The 27,412-nt window shown below is 34.6% G+C and overlaps 1 protein-coding gene across 12 annotated transcripts in view; it reads right to left on the minus strand.

The window, feature by feature from the left end:
* Positions 1-27,412, minus strand: part of CCDC102B (coiled-coil domain containing 102B) — an 845,733-nt gene that overhangs the window by 688,630 nt on the left and 129,691 nt on the right. For all 12 annotated transcript variants that reach the window (XR_011966005.1, XM_072604137.1, XM_072604128.1 and 9 more), the window contains one exon: positions 25,528-25,636. Coding sequence is in view for 11 of the 12 variants with exons in the window: in XM_072604137.1 (XP_072460238.1) it covers positions 25,528-25,636 (109 nt within the window). In the remaining variant the exon portion in view is untranslated. The remainder of the gene's footprint in view (positions 1-25,527; positions 25,637-27,412) is intronic.

Consider the following 27,412-nt stretch of genomic DNA (forward strand, 5'->3'; position numbering starts at 1 on the left):
TGAGGGAAGGGGAAGTCAGAATGCAAGGTATTAGGGGGTGGGGAAGGGAGAGATGGGGAGAAAAATTGGATATGTTACAAAGTCATGTAAAAGCAATTAGTATTAAAGCAATTGACTGAATTAATTACTGAGATTAAATCAGAAACATGTTTAGTTTGGGGAAATGAATTTTAATCTAAATCTCCTAGAGGCAGGTAACTTCCAGTAAAATTTAGCATTGATGGAAAAGTTAAAGTTTTAATGGTAAATTTGATTTTATGATTGCTATTTAAGCAGGAACTAGAACAGGCATAGAAAGGCATGTAAGTCACTTAAGACTTGCCTCAAAAGATGTTCCTTAGCCAATATGAAAGTATAGTCATATCTGAAACCTGGTTATTGAAACTTGCTATTTTAATATGCTATGGGTCTATTAAGTGACTGTTCTTCTGAGTCTTACTCCAGGTATGGATAGCAAGAAAGGTGGTCTGAGCCTCCATCCATGATGCCACTAAGCCTATGAGATGCTGGTATAAACTGAAAAAGGTGATCTGATGGGAAAGGTGGGAGAGCAGCTGTTCAGTATGGGCTGAGGTAGGGTTCTCCTGACTCAATTTCTCCCCTGATATCTGGCAGACTCTAAGCCTCACTGAATGCAAGTTGACAATTTACTCCTGCCTGGAAGTGACATGAAGTTGGGGAAATATTGTTTCCCTGCAATGTCCCTACTCTTAGTGGCAATTTCCTATAGTCCAAAAGTCTGCAAGCTTCATAGCAGATCTATTAAATTATAGATTATTTGTATGAAAACATCCAAGGTCAAGCCTAAAATTAAGCTATTAGGCTTAGGACTTTAGACCAACAACAATAAGTTAGGGTCCTTTAATTCTTAGTAATAGTGTGGAGACAATTAGGTCATACATAGTTATTATTTGTGTCTCAGTTGGTTAATGTTTTAAAAAAATCCATTTGTGGTCTATACTGTAAATGCTTTAAAAGAAATATCACCTAACCAAAAGTTGGAATTGTGTTATGTGATATGAATGGTGTTAAAAATGAAAAATTTTTAAAAATTTAAAAAAATTAGATAAGTGTGGCCAAGATAAGCAAAATATTTCATTTAAAGTCACACAGGAAAGCAGAACTCTTCACCAAAAACCAGCACTCTAAACATTCTGCCACTTAGCTGTCCCCAAAGTAAGAGGACTGTCATTCAAATCTGAGAGATGAAGTATTATATACACAGGACCACTCAGCAGATACATTTATATCATTGTGGTACCCTTGCAACACCACTGGCTTTGCTTTCATGGCATCACAGATTCAAAGCTGGAAAGGGTCTTAGAGATCATTTTAGGTTGGACATATTAAGTATATGGCCCAGAGCCACATGTGCCTCACAATACCCCTAGACTTAGCCCAAACAAGATTAAAGATTAAAATGTAATTGGAAAACATTTAACAAAATAAATAAAAATAAGTAAACAAATAAATGAAAGATATGTCATCTGCGTGGTATTCCTGTGAATAAATGAGATTTTTCTCTAGGATTGGTATGATTTAATTCTTAATTATAGTTCAGGTTTTACCTTGAGTTCTATATAATTATTGTAATCAAAACACCAAGACAAATTAAATGAGCATAATTTAATGGATTTTGCTAGAGTTAAAGTATATAATCTAACTTCCCTGAAATAAAAAATTTGCACATGCTAATCCCTCAGGCTTCTTTCTAAATAAGTCCAAAGGATTTATATCCCCCTCATCAAAAAAAAACTCTTACAACTCAATAGACTGTCATGTATTTGTAAAAATTGGCTTGCTTGATTTATTAAACATGCTGAGGGAAGAGCAATCATTCCTATGCTATCTTTAGTTTATTAAAAGGGAAGTTTTTCTTTAAGGAAGAAATCTTTTCATATTTTAATTCTTCTAATTTAGATAGATATAGAGAAAACTTCAATTTACTTTTTTTCTCTGAAGAGATGAGGAGAAATCTCCCCTGGTGGTTGTTCATTTTAAATGGGGGCTTTCATAAGGCATTAATATGCTATACATGCTTTTTCTTGGGCTATGACAAGTAAAAAATTAAACGGGTAGCAGTATTAATAGATTACAGAAACTGTGTTCAAAAACCTATGTAAATAACAAAGATTGTTTTAGGCAAAAGGATTACAGCAATTATTCCTTCTAATTTAATTTTCCGTCTCATAGGGTTTTAGCTTGGAGCATTCTTAATCAAAAGATCTGAAGCAAAGCATGGGCTTTCATCCCTTAATTTGCCTTAGTGGCATCCCTGTGTTAGGGGAATCAAAAAGCCTTCTCACTCCTCTGTGGTTTTCTGAATTCAATACTGGGATTTGAGGATTCAAAATACGGAATATCACACTTCTATGAGAAAAAATAACCCATATTCCTTCACATTCACCCTGTAATGATTTTAAAAATAAGCTACTCTTTGACCTTCACAGTTACATAATATTTACAGTCTGTAGAACTTCATCTTGTAAGGTTTACAACTATCTTGGATGCTATTACTTTTCAATTTTCTTCATAACATACAGAGTTCTTGGAGTCATTAGAGAAAGCAATTTGACTTATGTAAATCTTTTCTGTTATCAAACAGCTGACCACACTCCTTTTTTCTTTGGGGTAATGTGCCTTCATGTGTAAAGAGTGTAAGAAGACCCAGATAGTCAGCAGAAATAACCTGATGTGATGTTTCATTTAAAAAAAAAGAAAAAGTCATCAATTGACAATAAATTAGTCAAATATAAAGATTCATATCCTGTATTTATGACCATAGAGAATTTATCTCTTTTTTTTGAAATGTCAAAAATATTTTATACTATGAATATTGCATTTTATTTGCTAAATTTGTATGATTTATAGAACTTCTAAACTAGTAATACCATTATACTGGCTCAAATAACAGACCAAAGCATGAGCAGTTTTTCAGTATCAGTGAAAGTTATCAGTGAAGACATTATTGTGTGCAAGATCCCATTTTACAAAAAGAATGGTGGTAGTGATGAGAAGGAAGAGGAAGAGGATGATAATGGAGACTGGGGCATAATGGGAATTTGATGCATGATTTTAATTAAAACCTCAGGCCTCCTGATTCTCATCCTACCACCATGATACCTGTTATGTTGTGATAAAATAGATAAAAGGTGCCAAAGAGAAGGATATCAGAACATTGTACCACAAAAACCTCTATCAGAAAACACTGTTTGCCCTAGGAACTATCGTAAACACTTGGAAAGCAAGAATATATTTCATTTGCCAGGTTTCCAGGAACTATTCCATTTTCACCATGTTTTCCTTCCATAAAGGAAACCATCTGGAATCCCTTCATCACATATTGGAAAAGGAATTTTCTACCACTGGACATGTCAGCATAAGGACATTCCCATGCATACTAAGGAGTTATTCACTTCTGAGTCCAGTCTAATAGATTAAAATGAACACAAATCATCGCTTCTTATCCTAGATGCTTCTCTTTCAGCTATTGAAGCTGTATTCAGCCACAAAATACCAGATGGTCCTGAGATGCCAACTGCTGAATACTTAAGAATAATACCATTGACAGAATGTAACTGTATCCATAATTAAAAGACATATGTACTGTTATTGCAGGAATCAAGGTAGTTTTACTTCTTCCTTCAAGATGATACCTTGATAAGTTATACTGTTCACTAATTTTTCTGGAACAGCTTTTTAAGTAATTCATCAAATAGTTATGTGTTGCTTGCAAAACACTATACCAGATCCACTCCTCAGCAGCAAATGTCTATTATGCTTGAAGAACATTCTTGAATGCTGCCTTATTCAATACATTTTTTAGGAATTTATATAGAAAAAGCCTTATCCAAATTTTCACCATTTCTCCTCAGTAACCTGAAGCAAATATTCAATATTGTCCAGTATGAATTTCCTGTGTTAGCTGCTGACTTTGCTATCAGGGCCTTTTTTGCACACAGGCTATAGACATCATTGATACTGCTATTTCAGTTTCTGTAACATGTAGCCCCTGTATCTTGTCTTGGATGATTATAAAGGTTAATTTTTAGTTCAGGTGCTATTGGAGAAAATTATTACAAACCTCACCTAAAGGCAATCCTGCAAAACTTTACCAAAGAAATTTCTGAAATTGCAGTATTGAGACAGATGGCACAGCTTTGAAATATATGCAGTGATGCCCTTACCAGATTGCTAATTCCAAGTATGAAAATTAAATATATGAACAACAGTGTATGATGATTGTGAGAAGAAACTTTTGGTAAGTTCACCTATTTATCAAAACCTTTGTCTTGGGTGAGCCAGGGGCAATGAGAGATATTATTATGGCATATGTTTAGACTCCATAGATTGTCAGGAGGATAGAATACTTCTACTGAGAGTCCATTGTTGTGTTTATTTGAAAATAGAAGACCAATAACTCTGCATTAGCATCTCAGCAAACTGGCTGAATGAAATTAAATCTCTTTAAAATATTCTCAAGCAGTCATCCTAAGCAGAGGACTGCTCAGTTTCCATGGAGACTATATTTAGTTGTTTATCAGACTTAAGAGAATAGAAATTATATATGTGTATGTATATATATGTGTATATATACATATGTGTGTATGTATATATATATATGTGTGTGTATATATATACATACACACACACACACATATATATATATATATGGAACAACTAGACACAAACTTGCAATTTTCTTTACCTACTTGTCCTCTACAACTTCACAGCCTAAAACAATTTTTAAGAGGATTTCTCTTACTTTGCAACATCATGGTGATATTGCACATGACACTTATAACTGATGTGCTTTTTCTGGTGAGCATAATTTTGCATATGAATGTTAGTAGCCTCTTGGTACTAGAAGTTATAAATCCTTTCCCCTTTTTGGTGTTCCCTGAGGAAGAGAAACAGATGCAAAACTTTGCTTGCAAGTTGTCTTAGGTTTTCAGTTTACTATTATCATTTTTGTATTCCTGTTAGCTTGTTTTAGGGAGAGAAAAAAAAAAAAACTATAGTCCAGATGATATTGTAAAGTCATTCATGATTTTTGAAACAATATATAACCACAAGAGCGAATAGATTTATACATACATATATACATTCATATTTGTGTATAAGTGTTCATGTGTAATCTAATGTTCAAACCTAGGCATTTGCATCAGATTTTCCTCATTGGTAGAGAATATTTATTTAGCCTTTGTGTCTGCCTGAGTGTTGGATCTGGCAAGAGATTAGGAGAGGAGGGTTATTCTCCTGGCCTCCAAGTTCAATAGAGGTGATATACGGTTCTAGACCCTGGAGGCAGTTTTCCTTGCCCTTACCTTATCCCTATTTTCAACTTGCTACTCTAGAGAAAATGAGAAGATTCTTGTTGGGTCAGAAAAAGGAGAACTACTGAGAGTTCAGCTATCTTCAGGTATCTTGCTCACAGAGGGAGACCCATTCATTCTCTGTATTATCTGGTAAATTATAATTTGCATAACTCCTCTGATTTCTCTTTGCACTCAACTTGCATAAGATATGTTTATTTGTTATTCACTATTTGTTAGGATCATTGCGTAACTAGCATTTAGTGGGTAGGAAGTCAAGCCTCTATAAATAGGTGGAGACACTCTTTCCATTTCCCTTAGACTAGCAATATTTAAAGGTATAACGAAATATAATTCATTTGGTATCTCTTCTCTGAGGAGAGCAGAGCAGGTCTGCCTCAGTTTCCCCATATCCCGCTCCCCTGTTGTAATGGTAATTTAAATGGGAATATCTTTCCTTTTCACTAATAGGGTCACATGGAAGTCTGAGTCACATGAAGCCTGTGCTGGAAGGAGCTTGCTGAATGGGTGGAGCAAGAAAGGGTGGAGCAGGAAGGGCGGAACAAGAAGAGACAGAGCTGGAGCAGTGCTGAGAGGACATTGGTCAGAATAGTCAGAGCTGGTAAGGACAGAGAAAGCAGGGAGCTGGGGTAGCAACTAGGCTGAGTGTGAGAGCTTGTTTGTGATTTTGTTTAAGGGAGCTGGTTTATGGAAAGCCTAACAGAGGGAAGGCTGGGAGGGTGGTAATGCCAACTGCATTGTTATTGTATATGGATTTCTTTGTTTCTGTGATGGGGCTTTCTGGTATTGGGATTCAGTTTTCTCGTGTTTGAACAAATGTTTTGGTTCTATCTTCCTTATGGAAAATTTGTTGTATTTTGCAATTCAGAATTGCATTGGTATGTTCATGGCTGCTGTAGGCACTGTGAATATTGTGTTAACGCTACACTTGTCAGCTGGAATTAAATTTCCCCTGCAGAGGAATGGAAGGGATTCCTGAGATATCTATCCATTCATTCCTCCCAATATGTGTTCATCCTTCGTTGTCGAAGAAGATCATGCTATCAGAGAAATGATGACATGACTTGCACTTGACTTTGTTTTTGAGTGAGGGAGGGCTGTGCAGATCACCAGCCTCACTTCTCCTCCAGAGCCATCTGAATCCAGTGACCAGATATTCATCAGGATGACTGGAGATGACCCAGGATGAGGCAATTGGGGTTAAGTGACTTGTCCAAGGTCACACAGCTAGTGAGTGTCAAGTGTCTGAGGTGAGATTTGAATTCAGGTCTTCCTGACTCCTGCACTGGTGTCTCTATCCATTGTACCACCTAGCTGCCCTGCCTTCCCTATGAGTCCAAGAGAGAAAGCGATTTGCCCAGTGTCAGGCAACAATAGTGCCAGAGTACCAAGGATTTAGAATTATAGAAGATCTTAGAGATCATCTGTGACTTACTCAGGTATACCTGCTTCCAATTTCTCTATGCCTTTTGATATTTTTTAATCTACAATTAAAACAATGTCTACATGACTTATTTAAGTAAAGTACTGTTGTCCAAAAATGGAAATACTAACAATAAAAGAAGTCACAATAAAAGTGACAAAAGTTTAATCAATGAAAATTGCCTTAGGAAAGAGATTGAAAAAAACCTAGAAAGTACCTGAGACAGCAAATACTTCACCATTTCCTAAGTGGCTAGATATGGCAGACAAGTTGTTATAAGTTTTGATTTAAATCCATTTGTAAAATCATAGAGAAAAAGATTGTTGAAGAAAATAAGGAATTTCATTACATAAAACAGAGAGAGAATGTGGAGGGTAAAGCCAGGTTAAAGAAAGCTCAGTAGAAGCCTCAACTAATCCAATATATCTTGAAGTCATTTGTTGATGAAACTGGGAAAAGAACAAAAAGTATACCAAATATGCAAAAGATCTATCACAATATTTATAACAAACCTTTTTCCCCATCAAGGACAACTGAGCCATCGTACTTGGATTATATATCACTGTTGCAGATACACCTGGAGAGCAAGTAAAAATACCACTAAAGAGAGATAAAGAAGGGGAGACATTCAGAATATACAAAGAATATACAAAGGGAATCCATTTTAGAGGTTATAAGATTTTGAGGTGATTTCTGAATGCAATCCTAGGTGCTTTGCTCTCTAGACTATAATTTCTCAACCCAACACCTTCAGTCCTTTAATTTATAAGCTGCAAAATCTTTTGTTATCTTGACTATGGGTCCATGATAATTGATTTGTTTCTTTCTGGCTGTTTGCAGTATTTTCTCATTGAGATGGGAGCTCTGGAATTTGGCTGTAATATTCCTGGGAAGTTTCATTTTGAGGTCTCTTTCAGAAGGTGATCAGTGGATTCTTTCAATGTCTATTTTCGCCTCTGGTACTAGGATATCAGGGCAGTTTTCCTTAATAACTTCTTGAAAGATTATGTTTAAGCTCTTTTTTTATCATGACTTTCCATCTGTCCAATAATTCCTAAATTATCTCTCCTGTGTCTATTTCCCAGGGCTATTGATTTTCCAATGAAATATTTCACTTTTTATTCTGTTTTTCTTCTTTTGATTTTGTTTTATTGTTTCCTGCTGTTTCATAAAGTCATTAGCTTTCACCTAATCAATTCTAATTTTGAAGTAATTATTTTCTTCAATGAGCTTTTTTGCCTCCTTTTCTATTTGGTCAATTCATTTATGGGATTCTTTTCTTTAGTGAATTTTTGCACATCTTTTTTCACTTGTACAATTCTGCTTTTTAAGAAGCTCTTCTCTTCAGTGGAATTTTGTTTTTCTTTTACCATTTTTTCTATTCTGTTTTTTAAGGTGTTATTTTCTTCAGTATTATTTTTGTGCCTCCATTATCAAGATGTTGACTCTTTTTTCATGATTTTTCTTGCATCATTCTCATGTCTTTTTTCAATTTTTCTTCTGCCTCTCCTCTTTGATTTTTAGAGTTCTTTTTGAGCTCCTCCAAGTACTGAGACAAATTTGCATTTTGCTTTGAGTCTTTACTTACAGCCACTTGAATATCATTGTCTTTTGAGTTTGGTTTTTTATCTTTCTTTCACCGTAGTAACTTTGTATTATCAGGTTCTTTTGTGCTGTTTCCTAATTTTTCCAGTCTATTTCTTGAGTTTTAACTTAATGTTAAATTTGGCCTCTGCTCCTGGAGTGGAAAGGTTTTTGTTCCAAGTTTCAGGTTTTTCAAGTAGCTATTTTCAGATCTGATTCTGTGGGTCTGTAAGTCTTCAGTTCTTCCAAGGTGGCATGAACTAAGGAGAGGTGTGGCCGTTGCTATTCTGGCCTGTGCTCTGGTCTGTGAGTGCCTACACCAAACTTTTTTCATACTGGGACTGCCAGCAAAGTCCTGATCCTGCTAGTGTTCCTTCTTACTTATATACACATACACATATACACATATATGTACATATACACACCTATGTGTGTATTATATGTGTACATGCATGTGCATATAGATATCTATATGCCCATTTATATACAGGTGTGTATTGCATGTATATATGTATATGCATGTACATATACACATATATACATAAATATATACACATAACTATAAATATATATGTACATATTAAATATCTTCTACCACAACTATAATTAATATATACATGTGCCAATATATGGCATATAAAATGCCAATTGTAGTTGTGGTAGAATAAGCATATATTTTATATAGAGTAAGATGGCTTTTCTTTAAATAGACAAAACATCATGATTTTATTGATTCAGAGTCTCAAGTTGGAATCATTGATATGATTTCCTATTGTCTTGAAACAAAGAATCCAGCCCAAGGGAAGTTGGTGCTCCTTGCCAATCTCATTTGGAAAATCTTGTTTTTCTTCAAATTTCACATCATTTGTATATACCCCATTTCTCTCCATTCACAGAGTTATCACACCAATACAGATCCTGTTTACTTCTTGACTGTATTATTGAAATAGACTCTTAATTGGATCCCTCTGTCTCAAATCTATGTTCATTCCAATTCATTCTATGTTCAAGTGTCAAAGTGATTTACCTAAAGCACAAGTATGATCATGTCACCCTGTCTGCTCAATAGACTCCAGTGTCTCCCTATTACTTTTAGGGTCAATTATAAAACTCTCTCTTTGCCCCTTCTTACTTTTGCAGTTTCCTTACATACGTCCCTTCTACATACTCTACAATCCAGTTATATTTACTTGCTGTTCCTCATGTATAATACTCATTTCCCAAACTACAAGCACTTGTATTGACTGTTCTCCTCCCCTGAAAAGTTCTCCCTTCTTACTTCTGATTTAGGAACTTGTCTGTCTTTAAGATTTACCTCAGATCTTATTCTCTGCATGAAACTTATCCCAGTCACTACTTCCTATTATAAGTGATTTCCATCTGAAATTCCCTTATATTTACACTCTATATATTTTGTATGCACATAGTTATTTGGACATTGTATCTCTCAATATAATGTGAGCTCCTTAAGAGCAGGGACTAAGTTTTGATCTTTCTTTGTATTCCCATTGTACAGTTCCTGGAACATAGTTAATGCCAAATAAATGCTTGTTTACTGACTGATCCTGATAGAATGGTTGAACAAATTATTCTTTGTTGATAATTTATTTTGTTAAATAATTTATGGCCAACAAGTAATTTATTACGTATCTATCCTCAGACTGAAACACTGGATTCTCCTGATTTAGGAGTAGCCCAGAATCTAAATAAACCTGTACCTCTAGTGCAGATTGTGTAGTTCATAATCCATTCACTTTTTAAAATCCTATATGAATTCATATCCATTACTTCCCATACATTCTCCATAAAGGGTTCACCCAACAAAGTATAAGTAAAGGCAGGAAGAGAGTTCCTTTATCTTTTACAATTACTTGAGAACCAGTAAAAATTAATGTGGTTCATAATACCTCATCACATGATATATAAAAGCCCCATATGTTCCTGAAAGTATGCTGTTTGATGATTCACAGCCATATATTACTGGTGAAAGGATATTGCTGTTTAAAAGATAAGAATATTGTTTTCAATAGAGAACTTGTGGCCATTGAAAAGGCTAAATAATTTCCTAAATACAATTTCCTAAATTGTCTTCTTCCTATTCAGTACTGATTCAGAATTGTAGGCTGTCTGTTGTCTACCCAAAATATATTTGTAAACAGTTGAATGGCCTTATTAGGCCACACTCATTTGACTGGTTGTGAATCACATTTATGAGGTAGTGTTCTATGGTGATGCAATTACTATAAAGTCATCTACAATTTTTTTTTTGTAGATTAATGACATTAATGATATAGTCTTTCCTCACTTGAACTCTTCCCTAAATCTCTTCTGTGACAAAGCTCAACAACTTCAGTGAGTATATGTCCTTGTTTTATGCCACATATGGTAATTATGATAAGAGATTGATGGAACATAGTTGCTTTTATTGTTGCATCTGTTGAGGATTCTTCTTTGATTTTTAACGTAAGAATGGGGCAAATTTTGTTAGAAGAATGCTTTTGAGGCAGCATTTTGCTCTAGTGAGTCAAATGATCTTTTATATTCAACAAACCAAAATCACAGTGGGATCTTGAAATATCTGCTACTTTTAGTAAGTTGTTTGACTATAAAAAAATGCAGTCTGCTGTGGAATGTCATTTGTGGAGGTCTGCCTATTCTCTTTTCATTTGTTCTCCAAGGATTTATGCAATATATGTACAGATCATTTTTGTATTTTATAGAAATGTAAAAGATAAATGTATTTGTAATTATTGGCATTCCCTTTATCACCATTTTAAGTGTAATACAATTTATAATGTTTTCTAATCATTCAGGTTCTTTTTTATATATCTTGATAATCAAACCTTCAGTTCTCCAAAATTGCATACTCTCTAGCATAAATGATATCCTTGTTTATGTGATGTGACCCAACTAGTTTTTCCCATAGTTATGTTCATTAATGAGTGTAATGGTAAATGGGAAGATCTTTAACCATTCATGAACAGGCTCAAGTGATCTGATTAAATCATATGGAAGCCTAAGTCACATGTGGTGGGAAGAGTTTGTTAAAAGGGAGGAACAGGAAGAGGTAGAGCTAGAGCAGAGCTGAGAATAAGTTAGAGAGCAAACAGAGCTGGGAAAGTAATGACTAGGGTGAGAGAGCTTCCTTGCAATTTTGTTTTAGGGAGCCTGATTGTGATTTTTTTAAGGGAGAAGGTTTGTGGGAAGCTTAACAGAGGGAAGGCTTGATGATGGTATTGTCTTATGCACTGTTATTGTGTATAGATTTCTTTGTCACTATGATGGATTTGGCTTTTTAGTATCTGAATAAATGTTTTGGTTCTGTCTTTCATGTGGAGAGTCTGTTATATTTTATAATTCAGAATTATGCCGGCATGCCATAGGTACTGTGAATATCATGTTAGCATTACATTGACAATTTGAGTTATTCATGTAACCCAACGAGGTATGAGGTAATATAGCAGAATGAATAAACTCACTCTGATATCAATGATGGAGAGAAGACTTTCTTAGAGAGAACACATTTTTTCCCTTTTTTTATTTATCTGTTGTCCTCATCTAGTTTCATCTTTAAGTGCTCATTGGATGATGAGGATTAATTTACTGTCATGAAAAGCTTTCGGCAAGCTTGCTTTTCATTTTATGACTCTTCATTGTTCTGTGAGGTATTTTTGCTGATAATGTTCTAGAAATAAGATATTTTGAAAAATATATCTTTGACTAACATATTTGAGAAATAATTCATATTACATTTTTCACTTAAATTTTGCCTCAACTCATTTCCCCTTGATAGATAAGTTTCTTTTTTTAAGATTCTCTTTAATTAAAAAGAATTACTTATTCAAGAACTTCCATTTCTTTTGGATAATATGATTAAGACATAGAGTTTTTATCACATGGTATTCTTATACTGAGGTACAAATCTGTTCTCAAGCTATGCTTTTGCCAGTCTCTTGTGGCTGTAATATATTTGCTAAAAATTGTATCCTTGTTATAATGACAAAGAAAGTATACTTTATTATGTAATAAACTAAATGCTCTATTTAAAAATTAATGTTCTAGAAATACTTTTTTTGTGTGATTTCTTCTTCCTACTTTGTCTGGGCCTACTGTCGTATACCCATTTCAATCTTTTTCTCTCTGCTCCTTCTATAATTCTCACTAGTATGACTGACTTTTCACTTAGTTGATTCAAGTTAAATAGTAGATTCAAAATTCTCTTCCCTTTTCTTTAATGCATGAGGCTGATTTGATAGTAGTAGCCCCTGTTACCAACCTCCTATTGTGCAGCCTCTGTTAATTTTCCCTGCTATTTCATAACTAAAGAGAAAAGTCTGGAAATTTTCTTTTTTTCACAGTGCCTTGAACATAATAGACACTTAAATGTTTGCTGAAGGAATGAATGGTGCAGTCAGAAATCAACAACCTGATGATGAGGCTAGTAGATTAATGAGATTATCTGGTATTTCATTTAAAACATCTCTTTAAAACTTAAAATATCTTTGGTGACAAGATTTGGAGGTAAGTGTAAGGAGCCTAATGGGATTTTAATTGAGGAGTCTGATCCAAAATATGATTACTTTAATTGTTAGTCCAGTTTCCATTTTTCTCCTTCTCAGTCCATACCCAGACCTTCTATAATGCAATCTAAACTAGACCATTCATCCAAAATGCCCAGTCCTACATTTATAGCCCATCCTTCTACATAGCCTTGTCTCATTCTATGGTTTTATTTAATTTTATATCATTTTTGTCCTACTGTCTCTTAAATCTGCTTTTCTACCACAACATTTTTTTCTGACTATTTCTATGTGAATTTCATGGAATATTTATAATATTTTCTAATCATTCAAGTTCTTTTTTTAGATATCTTGATAATCAAACCTTCAGTCTTCCAAAATTGCATACTCTCTTGACAAGTATGAAATGTGCTTCATTATTTTTCTGTGTATATGCAATGATTAGGTCACTGCAGCTCACCATCACTGTAATATCTCAAACACGAAGATTACATGGATTACACAGGAATTGGTATATGTATATGTGCTTATAATTTTTGGACACTACTATTATCCTTAATGGCCGTATTATGGGGTGGCAATGGAGAGTGGCAGCATGATTCAATAGAAACTGGTTAGAGTTTAAAACCAAAACCAAGAGTCCAAGCCTTGACTCCAGTTCTCACTATTGATGTCCATCCATTTCACTTGATCCTTCTAAGATTTCTTTTTATTCATCTAAAAATTAAGACGTTGTCTTGTAAAGGTATAGGAATATTTCATAGCATTGAATGTCATTTAAATTTCTGGGATGCCAGCTAAGGCAACAACATGGTGTAAGGTAAGTATATAAGATGTACAATCAAAGGAATTAGATTTAAATGCTGGTTCTGCTGCTTACCATCTGTGGGACTCTGGAATGTCACTGAGTCTTAAATTCCTCATCGATAAAATAAGAAATTTGGGCAAGATGATCTCTAAGCCCCTTATAATCTGTGATCATATGAACTCAGGGTACAATACTGGAAACAACTAAGTTGATCAACATCAGATTAAGAGAAGGGAAGGAGCTAGAGCCAGTCTGTAATGGAGATAACATTAAGTAAGTCCACAAGAAGTCTGAAAGAGGCAGAGGAAATATCATTTCTGATAAATGCAAGGATAGCCAAAATTCATTCTGAAAAGGATTCAGGGCAAAGGTAATGGTCAAATGGGATATGAAAATATTAGTCAGATGGTAGTATGTTGTGGACTAAGCACATGACTGACAATCAAGACACCTTCATTCTAATTCTGATTCTACCAATAAATGAGTATGAGTCGTTGGGAAAACCGTTTTCCCCACTCTGGTCTCATTTTTCTTAGCTGAAGAAATAAGAGAGTTGACCTACCTGAGCTTCTAGGTTCCTTCCAGCTCTAGTATTAGATGATTCTGGCTATGTAACAATAGCATCTAAGGGTGGAGATGAAATTAATCCTACCCAGTAATAAAAGGAAAATCATCAGAACCAGGAAACAGGAGAGATCAAGAAAGTTTCTAAGCAATTCAAAGATGTTATGGCAAATAATTACCTATGAGATTTCATTGATTTTCATGGGATTATATGATTCACAGCTGGAATATATATTTGAGACCTAATCCAAAATGCATATTTTTCCAAAAGAGGAAATTGAGATCAGAGAAATGAAAGGGCTTGCTTGAGGTCACACAGAAGATACCAGAGATAGAAGAGCAAACCAGTTGTTTTTTTTTTTAATTCCAACACCTCTTCCCCCTTTTTCATTATACAACAATACCAACTCCTAGCACACACTAAATAAGTATTTGTTAAACTGAAATAAAGTGAACTGAATTGAATTGCATTGAATAGGCTGCCACCATAAAATGGATGACCTATTTCACCCACGCATTCTCATAGAGTGATAGAATATAGTCAGGAAGACCTGAGCTAAAATTCTGCTTCAGACACTTACTAGTAATGTGACTCTGGTAAATAACTGAAATGTTGTTTGCCTCCAGTCTCTCACCTATAAAATGGGGATAATAGTGAGATCTATGTCACAGGGATGTGATGAGTAAAAAAAAAACAAAACAAGATAATATGTGTAAGTACCTTTGCAAAGTTTAAAGTGCTATATAAACTTATGAGGGGAAGAAGGGAAGGGAATGACCCTTTATATAATACCTATGTGCCAGACACTGTGCTTCTTGCAACAACCTGAGGAGGTAGATACTATTATTATACCTCCTTTTAAATTTGAGGAGACTGAGGCAAACAGAGGTTAAGCAAATTGCCCAGAGTCCCATAGTTAGTATCCAAGGCTTTATTTGAACTCAGGTCTTCCTGTTGCCAGGTACCATGCTCTGTCTACTGTGCTTCCAGCTGCTCCCTTCATCATGATAGATAGAACTATATGAAGAATTAAGGTATGCAAGAAAGGTTCCACCTACTTCACAGGGTTGTTGTGCTACTGGGACTTTGTAAAATGTGAAAGACCATGTAAAAATGCACACAAAATGAAAAGGCTCAGATAAGTTTTAATCTGAAATCACAGATCCATGTAGATATTAGGTATTATTATAATTTATTACTTGTACCTTTTGTGCAAATATAATTAATTCTGAGTTTGTTCTATGCTCTTGTTCCTGGGCATAGCTAGTGAACACAAACACTCTCTCCAGGAATGCTTTAATGTCACTTGTACAATCTCTATCACTTTGATTCTACTTGGATTCTCTTAATCCCCTCTTTATTCTATACTCCCTATATTTCTTCAATAATTTTTCTCACGCTGCCTACCTCTTCTCTGAGAAAGAATAAATGTGACTATTTTACTTGCCTGTTCAGTTCCAATTAAAGATTGTCAAGATACATTTAGAAGTAAAAGCCATTGAAGGTGGGGAGGCGTGTGATTCTATCAGTTCTATAGAAATTAAAGGATAGATATTAGTTGCTTTGTTTATAAAACATAAAAGGCAGAATGAATCTTCTACACATTGTGCCTAACAAATCAGAGTTTCTCACTAATATTTTTGTAAAACATTCCTGAACGCAAAATCCAAATAAAAATGTAAAAACCAAATATATATATAAATATAAATATACATTTATATATGTGTATGTGTATATATACATATATTTATATAGTGTGTGTGTGTGTATATATATATGTATACATATGTATACATATATATGTATAGATAAACGTATATATACCGCCTGCCTTTTCTTTTCTTTTGTTTCATGAAGATTGTTTTCTTCACAACATTGTTGCGGTTCCCTTACTTAAACACTGCTGTCTGGTTATGAAACAAATATTTTCACTGACCACAATAGAATAATAAATCTGCCTCTTTCTCTTCTCGCTACTGTAATTTGTTATGTCAAAAGAGAAATAATTTATTTCTGCAAGAAGAAAGTGAGAATGTTATCTAAATGACAAATTGGGATGTTTAATTTGAGTAAAACTATAATGATAAGATGAAGAAAGACATCTAAAAGGAGAAAAGGACATTTAAAAGTGTAATGGCCTCTGTCCAAAAGAAGAGGCAATAAAAAAGAATGAGTGAGGGGCTTTTATCACAAATCAATTTTGCAGTAATTCCAATGAAGCAAATTCTGTGAACACTAGGTTAAATACTTCAGGGGAAGGAAGGGCTGTTAAGTTATTGCGGGTGGGGTTTAACAACTGTTTTTCAGTATAACTGGTTTACGCTGTAATCTTCTATATTTTATTTTATCCATTTCAAAACATTATTCTAAAAAGCAGCCCACAGTCCTCACCAGGACACCAAAGGGTTCCTTGACAACAAAAACACTAAATAGCCCCTGCTTAAGAGTATTATATTGCATTGGCTTTAATTTTCTCATCATCCTAGTCACCTTCTTGGATATTCTTCAGATTATCAATGTCTTTCAATGTGGGCACTGATCAGAATGGTATTCCAGAGGTTATCTGACTATGGCAGTAAGATGATTATTTCTCTCATTCTGAACATGATGGCCCTCTGGGCTTGAGTCTGTTACTACCTCACCTTTGATCTTAAACATGTTTTTTAATATAGCACCAGCTTCAAAGTTGTTGTGAGAATAAAATGGAATATTTGTAAAATAGTGCTTATCACAGTAGTTGGCACATTACAAGGTTATATAAATGCTTATTCTCCCTCCTCACTCCCTTTTTGGCAAGTTTCCTTATTTACAAAATAGAAAGGTAAATCAGATTGTCTCTAAGCTACCTTCCAACTCTAAAATGACATAGTTCTATAAATGACAAAGTTGACAATACATCTGAGTCAAATTATTATCAATATGTACAGATTGCTGAGCAGACTAAACCAGGGATGAGACAATAAAAGCGCAAGACTATTAAGTCAATGAATGCCAGTATTATTTACGTAGTGCCAAACAAGCACAGACAGAATAGCAAGGAAAAATTCTTAATTCAGGACCAGATGCAACATGGTCATTGTGTTCCAAATGCAACCATCCCTATTCTTCAATATCCATGCTGGCTGTTTTTGGTTGATACTTACTTAGATGTTCCTATTAAATTATTCAACTTTCCCTTCTCAAAATTTCAATGATTTAACTTTAAAAATTCCCTTTGAGAAATATTAGCTATACAAATACTTATTTTTAAAGTCTTGATCTGTTAAGAACATCTGGTTCTGACTCTAAAAATCGTTTATCTTCCCATAAGCATTCCCTCCCTCTAGTGCTTAGCCAAGCATTTGTTTGCTTTTGAATAGATTCATATATTTCAAAGAATAGAAGCTACTGTTGTTAGGGCACCTACAAAGTTGAAGACAACAAAGAAGGCAAATGTGAATTATTCAGATCTTTTGGAGAAGATTGAAAGCAAAAAGGGAGAGACTTTCTGTGGTGTTTCAGTGAAACAAAATGTATCATGACAACTTTTTCTGCTTGTCAATCACTGATGTATGAGGCTTTGGACCACTTCATTTCTTATCTCTCTATCTCACTTTTTGTTAGCATTGCATAGGATATGTACTGTTTATAAAGTATTCCAGAAAGAATAAATTGGATGCTCTAGTGAGAACTGTTCCTCAAGACCTTATTAGTTTGCATTTTTAAAGATGATGTGGAGGTGGGATCTCATCACATTTTTATAATAATCATGCAGAAATTTAACACATCTTTGGATGAACTCAGAGCTTTCTAGTTGTGAGTCTTTGCCTTGATAAAGAACCTGCTTGTATTCTAAATCTTTTAAGGGTCAGTATGCTATGAATCTTCTAGTCACTGTTCACAAGAGTACCTAGGAGCAGAACTCTACAAAAAAAAAAAAAAAAGATTTTCCTTGAGAGCAGTACTGTAAAGGGACCTTGAAGCCATGAACTAGAGCATCTTTTTTTTCCTCATATGTGTAAAATTGCATTTTACCATTTACTTGCACCATGACAGTTAAATGCACAATCTCTAGCCTCATTCGCCTTACTTCTGGCTTATTGAAATCACCCATATAAAAGCAACTTTAGTTGTTGACACTATGGAATTTTTTGACAATAGAGTAGAAGAGAGTAATGCTCAGCCCCAATAGGTTCTAGGTTCTCTGTCTTATTCAAGAGACAAGTTTTTATCCAGTTCAGCATTATTGTTTTTATGTTTTGTAATATGAATATCAAAGTATAGACAGGTTATACTATCTAATACTCTAATCTCTACAATTTGAAATCTAGGTAAGTTTAAGTTTAAGTTATACTGTGGTATTTAAAATAATAGGCATTTTATGAAGGACATTTATGTAAACTTACTAAGGAAATAAGAGGTTTCTCAACACTATACTAAAACATATCCACGGTACAATGATAACATAGGAGAACAGACTTCAACAGACTGATCATCATATTTGTAGGTCTATACTGCACACAAGTGGTGATACCAAGTACATGCATGTCTTTTTCTGAATTCAATCTTGTGATAAATTCTGTCCTAAACACTGAGTGGCTTTTAAGTAACATACTGTGATTATGAAAATAAAACACAAAATATTTTAAGTTGTGAAATATTTTTGTCCTACATATTATAAGATTTTGTCCAAATCAGCCAAATAAAATATAAAAATATAACCATGAAATTATGAGAATGTGTGTGTGTGTGTGAGAGAGAGAGAGAGAGAGAGAGAGAGAGAGAGAGAGAGAGAGAGAGAGAGAGAGAGAAAAGGAGGGAGGGAGAGAGGATGGAGCGTTAGGAAGCATTTAGAATATAGAGGAAATTATTAGTTCAATAATGACTACATGATTATACATAGAGATGCCAGAAACATACATTACTGGATGAAATTCCTAGCTCAGTACAAACATTTGAATATAGGAAAAATGATTCCAAGATAAGAAAAATGGCAACTTTAACAATAACACAGCAATAATTAGAAGAAAAAAAAAACAGAAGACAAAATCATTCCTAAAATAAGTCAAGGTTTAACAATGTGTACCTGCTTATTCAGGTCCATTGGGAACTGTTTTGAGAAGTCATGAGAACAGACTTCCCTTCTATTTACCTTTTCCTGCTTGGTTCGAGGGCAGGAGGGGGAGAGAAAAAAAGAGTGGGGGAAGAGGGAAAAAAAAGAAGGGAGAGAGAAAGGATGGAGAAGAGGAATACAGGGAGAGGAGGAAAGGAAGATGGAGAGGAGGAAGAAAGAGAGGGAGAAATGGAATAAGCAGGAAAAGGGAGAGACAGGCATAAAGAGAAGGAAAAAGAAGAAAAAGAGAGGAAGAAAAAGGGGGAAAGAGGAAGGAGAGGGGAGGGCGGAATGGAGAGGAAGGGGAAAATCTTTCTCTAAGAGAGGGGAGTTGTTTGGATCTTTTACTTTTTTACTCAAAATAAAAAGAAAACTATCCCCTTCATTCATGACTTTTTGAAGACTGTTTCTGTATATAAATCTTTAAAGTGCTTAACAAATACTAGTTGACTGACTAAAGGTGATATTATTATTGTTGCTACTACTACTACTTTTATAACTGTTACTACTGCACTGCTGCTGCTGCTGCTAGATGGAGAAGAGTGACAAGTATTATTACCAAGGATAACTAAGCTGAGGAATACTCTTAATACACTGGACTTGGGACCGTGAGAGAACTGAATTTGATTCTTCTCTTGGACACTCACTAGCTAGGTGACTATGGATAAGTCACTTTAACCCTCCACGTCTCCAATTTCTTTGGTTCTTGTTGTTACTAAATATGAATAACTAGTCTATCTACATCATAGGGTTATTGAGAGATTTAAATGTGGTAAGCCACTAAAAGTACTTTGAAAACCAAAAGTGCTATATAAATGCCAATATTTAACGTCATCTTAAATTAGATTTCCAGTTACAAATAAATTAGATATGGTGCTACAGGCCTGTAATCCTGCTATCTGAAATGCTGAGACAAATCTCTTGAGCTGGCTATCTGCATTGCCTGGCGTTGATATAGTCAACCCTGACAGTTATAGGAAGCCAAGAGCTTGTCTAAAGAGTGGCGAACTGATCAGAGTTGGAGATCAGAGTTGGAGATGGAGAAGGTCAAAGCTCTGGTACTATGCCCAACAGAATCAGGCCCATGAGTAGGTCCTGAACTTCCAGCTCAGAGATGGGGAGAATGGGCCTAAAATGCACCCATATTAGATATAGATACAGGTATAGATACAGACACAGATATACAAAGAGAGACAGAAACAGAGATAAACACTTCCATAGCAAGTACAGGAGTTGATATTCCCTCTCCTGTGTGTATATTAAACAGAATGGATTGTAAACTGAGGTAATGTCTCCACAAGAGAAAATTCTCGGGCAGAAGTCATCTTTCTTGAGCTATGAATGCTACATAAATAGTCATGTTCCCAACCTCAAGGAGAAAGTATTGTTGAAAGAGTTATGCTAACTTTTCAACAGAACATTTCAACAGAAGATGACCTCAAATCCTTCAGGTTCCCAATATCATAGAAACTCATAGTAGTCCATAAATAATTATTCTGTATTTATAGAGTCCTATCTTCCTTCCAGATCCTAAAGTCCTCCAAGTCTATAGTAACAACCTGTGCTTTGGACTACCTTTAAAAGAGAAATTAATGTTAAGTTGCTGACAGGGCAACAATCATTTTCCCACATCACAATCATTCTAGTAAGTCTCACTTTCAAAATACCTAGTGTCTACTCTGTGCTGACAGAGAGAAATGAACTGGCAGTTTTTAGAGAGGCACTTTCCTTTTTCATGGGACCCATACTAGCCCAATAACTCACAATAGAAGAAAGGACAATTCATCCTCCATTTACTATCCCGTATTGTGCCTTGGTGATCTCATAAGCTTCCACATATTTAATTACCATCTCTATGCTGATAATTCTCAAATCTACCTATCCTTCCCTAACCTTTCTGCTAACTTCCAGTTTCACATCTCCAACTGCCTTTCAGATATCTCAAACTGGATATCCATTAGACATTCTAAACTCAACATGTCCAAAACTGAACTGTCTTTCCCCCAAAAACTTCCCCTTTATCTTTGTCTTAATATTCCTATTACTGACACCATCATCCCAGTCCTTTAGGCTCAAAAGAGGCCATCTTCAATTTCTATCTCTCTCTCCCTCATATCTGATCTATTGTCAAGGCTTTTTCAATTTCACTTTTGTAACATCTCTCAAATATGCCTCCTTCTCACTTCTGACACTACCACCACTGCAGTATAAGCTATCATTATGTCCCACTTGTACTATTGCAACAACCTATTGGTAGGTCTGCCTGCCTCAAGGCCCTTCCCACTCCCATCCATCCTCCATTCAGCCATCAAAGTCATTTACCTAAAAATACAGGTCTGAACGCATCATACACATCCCCCTCAATAAACTTCATTGGCTTCTAATTGCCTTTAAGATGAAATGCAAAATGCACTATTTGGCCTTCAAAGCTCTTCATAACCTAGACCTCTCCTACATTTTCAATCTCCTTATGACTTACTCCTTAACATGTACTCCTTTATCCAATGACACTGACCTCCTGGCTGTTCTATTAACAAGAGACTCCATCTCATGGCACCAGGCAATCTCTCTGGCTGTCCTCCATGCATCGAATACTCTTTTCCATCTCTCCTGAGACCAGCTGACTTCTTTTAAGTACTAACTAAATCCACACCTTCAATAGGAAGCCTTATCCAGCCTCTTAAATCTAGTGCCTTACCTCTGCTAGCCTTTTCCTAGTTATCTTGTGTATAGCTAGGTTATACATTTGTTTTCTTCTTGTCTCCCCCATTAGGTGGTGAGCTCCTTAAGGATAAGGACTGCCTTTTGCCTCTTTTTATAACCCCAGAATTTAGCACAGTGACTGGCACATAGTAGGTGCTAAATAAATGTTTATCCATTGATTAAACCTTCACACAACCATGTCTTGTTATGGAATTATTAAAACAAGTGATGCAGAATTGCAATAAATAAATAAGAAGTTAAGGGTGCCATCTCTTAGCAGATATATCCCTAGGTTGCTCAATAAACACAGCATTCATCTTGAAGAGTAGAAGACTTCAGGAGCTTCCCTGGAACATTTATGTTCTGGTGGCCTCACTGTAATATTACTATTGTCATTCCTTGTCTAAGAGGCCAGGTTCTGGATGCCTTATTCTATAGTGATGACACCAGAATGTCTAGCTGGAGAAAGATGTTCCTGAATTTAGTTGCCTATTCTATTCCTTATAAAAGTTCCCAAACGCTTTGAGATTTATGTTAAAGAAAATTATGGGAAGAAATTTTCATTATAGAAAACAATTATGCAGGATAAATTTAATTCAAATGCCATTATCTCATTACAGGAACACATATTATATTGAGGCAATGCAAAAGAGTAAATGGGCTGTCTAGAAAAGGGTGATCTTTCTAATATCATCACTCTTCTCTTTAAACTTTGGGTTTTGAGGGAGGGGGATATTAAAATGACATATGTATTCATATATGTGTGTGTGTATGATTAGATAATAAAAAATCAGCATTTTAGACCTAGAAGGTATCATAATAATAACTTCTAGTTCACAGTATAATAATCATAATGTAATCTATTCATTTTATGGATAAGAATACTAGTCACAGAGAAACAAAATGATACCCAAGGTCAAAGAGCTAGCTAGAAGGTGAGTCAGGATCAAGACACAAATTTTCTGATGTAAAATCCAATGATTATTAGACAAGACATGTTTTCTCACAGTAGGGCACATTGACCTCAGAATTTGTCAACAAAATCCTGAAGTCAGACAAATAGAAAGGAAGACTGACAGACAAGGTGGGAAGAGAAACACTAACAGTACCAAATAGTTTCTTTACTCCTACACTAAATTAATTTTTAAAAATTTCTTCCATATCTTTTTGTATATCATTTATATTCCCCCTTTACCCTTTGCTCTCTCATTCCCAGAGGTTCTTCCCTTATTTAAAAAAAAATCTTAAACAAAAAGAAAAAGGGGGAAATTATCAAAACTGATCAAGAAATCAAAATATCTGACATTATATGCAATGCTCCACATTTATGGATTCCTCATGTCTGGGGTGGGGGGGGAAGAAAGGGTATTCTTTCATTTGTATCTTTTTTGGAGACAAGCTTATTTTTCACAATTGTAGAAAATTCATTTTCAGTTGCTTTGTAATTCCTATTCTTTTCATTTACATTCCTGTACTCATTGTTATCCTAGCTCGATTTAACTTCATTCTGTTGCAGTTCATGTAGATCTTTCAATGCTTGTCTGTATTCATCATATTCATTATTTCTTAGAGAAAAGTGAAACTGTATCTACACTATTTGTTTAGCCATTCCCCAATCATTGGATCTACTTTATTTCCAAATTTCTATTACTCCAAAAAAATGTTTTGCAATAGATATTTTAGTGCATGTGAAGTCTTTTTTGTTGTTGTTATTGACCTTTATGGGATGTATGCCTAGGAGTTCAAAAAACATGGGCATTTTAGTCCCTTTATTTACATAATTCCAGATCTCTCTCCAGAATGGTTGCACTAATTCTTAGCCTCCCCAAGGACATCACTAATGGTCTTATCTTCTCAAAACAGGACTCCTCCAACATTGAATGTTTCCTGTCTTAGATAATTCGCATACTTGCAGGTTGTTAGATAAATGCTCAGGTTATTGATTTACATTTTTATTATTATTAGTGATTTAGAGATTTCTTTCACGGTTTTTAAGAGAAAGTAATTCTTCTTTTGGAAATTGTTCCTATCACTTTACCATTAATGTGTTGAGTAAAGGTTTTTGGTTTTCTTTTATAGTAGTTGTCTCTATATTTTGTATATGGAGCAAACCACTAGCAGAGATATTTGATTTAAAGAAATTCTCACCACTCAAACGCTTCCCTTCTTAAATTTTATGTGTGTGCAAAAGCTTTTGAAATGCATAGAACAAAAGTGGTCTTTTTATCTTTTGTAATGATCTTTATCCCTTGTTTGGTTAGAAACATATCTCTTGCCTTCCGCTATTAAAAAATTTATATGATTTATTTTTTTTAATTTCTCATGATAAAATGTTTACAGTTCTGGTCACTTAACCAATTTGAATTTATTGTCTAATAAAGGGTAATATGTTGGTCTAATCCTACTTTATGACAGTATGCTTTGCAGTTTCTCAAAAGTTCTAATCAAAGAGGGATATCTTCTTAAATAATATATGTTTTCAGCTTCATTGACCATCAAGTTATTGAGTTATATTAATCCTTATTCTTTCTTGTCAAGTCTGTTCCATTACTTTACTTTCCTGTTTTTAATCACTAGTGGATTGTTTTGAAAATTGCCACTTCATAATATTTTTGAGATCTAGACATGCTTTCCCTTTTCATTAATTTTTTTAAAATTATTGCCCTTGGTAGTTTAGATCTTTTTTTTTTATTGCTTCAAAATAATTATTATTTTATCAGGATAGTTTTTTTTGAAGAATCTTCTTGATAAATTGACAGGTTTATCATGAAAAGTGGTAGCAATGTCATTTTTATTATAGTGAGATAGCTCAGTCATAAAAACTAAATATTTTTCCAGCTCTTTATCTTAATATTTCTTTATTTTTAAGGCATATTTTAAATTGAATTTGTACAAGTAATTAATATGCTTTGGTAGTTGAACTCCCAAACATGTTGTATATTTTGTTGTTATTCTGAATGGAATTTCCATTTCTACAATTTTTCTCTTAGTTTTTTTATTACATAGAAATGCTGCTAAATTTTTATGAAAATATTTTGTAGTTTGAAACTTTATTAAAGTTATTGTATCAATTAATTTTTCTTTGAACACCCTCGGATTTTATAAGTGAACAACTATGTAATCAACAAATAGGGATAACTTCAGATATATTCTTCTATGTGATTCATATAAGCCTCTGATATCCTTTACATAATTAGATACCAATAACAGTATTGTGTAGAGCAAAGAACAAAAAAAAAGAAAATACAACAAAGTAGGTTGGTTCCACATTAAAAATGCTAACTCTTTAAGGATTTCTTCAAAATATTTAATTGTTATCAATCTGCTGTCTATGTGCATTTTTGTTTCATGTTTTTGTTTTGGAGCAGCCCTGCTATTCTATGTGACTTCTTATCAACTAAACATGCAATTAGCATATAATGGCAACACTCTATGACTGAGAACAATTATATCTTTCAAAATATTTCTAGTCAATGAGGTATTTGTGTCTACATACCTGGTTTAAGCTCATCTGTTTTGATTCTTTCATTTCTTCATACTTGCATTTCCAAAGAGACAATGCAGACTCAAGTAACTCAACTTCTTTTTCCAAAGATGAACGCATTCTAGAAAATTTCAAAACAAAAAATTTCTAAGACCACTAAAACTTAACTAAAAATCACTTCCTGTATATGATTTTAGTAACTCCATGCTTTTATTTAGCTATACTTAAATTATATTCTGATATTAAAAGAGAACTTTAACCCAGAATTTCACAAGAAAGTATGCATATTAACAAAATCAAAGACCAAAAAAAAGTATATATACAAAAATATTTGTAGCAAAGCATTTTGTGGTATCAAAACATTGAAAACAAAGTGAATTTTCATTGATTGGAAAGGGGTTAAAGGAATTATGACATACCTACACACACACATATCTCTCTATATATCTCTATACATATCTCTCTCTCTATATATATATATAGTTTTAAAAATTAATGTCAGGGGAGTTAGAGACAAGATGGTAGAATAAAGTCAGTGACTCACCTGAGCTCTAAACCTACCTCTAAAATTTACTGTCTAAAAATTCTAGAGCAGCAGTACCCACTAAAAAAAATGGAGTGAAGCAAAAGCCAGCCCAAAACTACTTGGAAGGTTAGCAGAAAAGATCTGTTGCAACAGGGAAAGAGAGAAGCACAATCCAGCACAGTCTGATCCAGCTCAGACAAGCCTTTAGCAAACTATGAGGAGGTCTTGGTCCAATTGAATCACTGGCAATAGTGGGTGTCTCCAGACCTTTCAACCCAACAGAAGCCAAAGACTACATACAAGATCAGCATGGTGAGAGAGGAAGACAGTCCAGCACAGACCAAGTTAGCATAGCCCAGACCACACAGCAAACCAGGAACAGGTCTTTGGAGTGACTATGGCATCAGTTCTTCCTGAGGTCTCAGGCTACAGACCAGTAAGGGGGTCAAACAAGAGATCAGAAGGAGATTAGCACTGAAGCAGGTCTCTGTTGTTTTTGTCTTACTGGAATCCAGATTGCAGTACTGGGTGGCAGTCCCAGGGCAAGGAGGAGCAGTAGCATAGACAATTTTGTGGCCACAGTGTGGGTGGGACCCTTCTCACAGTTCCAGGGCAGAGAAGAATGTTTGTGGGTGTTCACAGACAAGAGTACAAACCTAAAGTAGGAAATACCTCTCCTTAAGTCATACCATCCTTGAAGAACTATAACTTACAGGTCCTTATAAGTATCTCTGAAAGCATCTGCACAAACTCCTTGAAGGTTGGGACAGTGTTCCCTCCAACCTCGAAATAGAGTCCTACTTTAATAAACAGTTAAAAGTCAAGTAATGGGATGAGGAAATGAACAAACAATGAGAAATAAAAACACACACCCAGAAGAAGATAACAAAGTCAAAGTTCCTACATTCAAAGCCACCAAGAAAAATATGAATTGGTCTCAGGCCATGGAAGATCTCAAAAAGGATCTTGAACATCAAGTAAGAGAAGCAGAGCAAAACTTGGGGAAAGGAATGAGAATGATGTAACAAAATCATTAAAAATGAGTCAACTGCTTGGTAAAAGACACACACATAAACACATACATGCACACACACAAACATACACACACACACACCCAGAAAATAATAAAGAAAATGAAACTTTTAAAAACAGACTAGGCCAAACGGTAAAAGAGGTCTAAAAGGAGGGGGAAAATGCCTTCAGAAGCAGAACTGGCCAAATGGAAAAGGTGGTCTAAAAGCTCATTGAAGAAAATAATTCCTTAAAAATTAGAATGGACCAAATAGAAGCTAATGATTTTATGAGAAATCAAGAAATAATAAAACAAAACCAAAAAGATGACAAAATAGAAAACAATCAAGAAATCATCAA

The sequence above is a fragment of the Notamacropus eugenii genome, chromosome 4 (assembly GCF_028372415.1).
Source record: "Notamacropus eugenii isolate mMacEug1 chromosome 4, mMacEug1.pri_v2, whole genome shotgun sequence".
Classification (NCBI taxonomy): Eukaryota; Metazoa; Chordata; class Mammalia; order Diprotodontia; family Macropodidae; genus Notamacropus; species Notamacropus eugenii.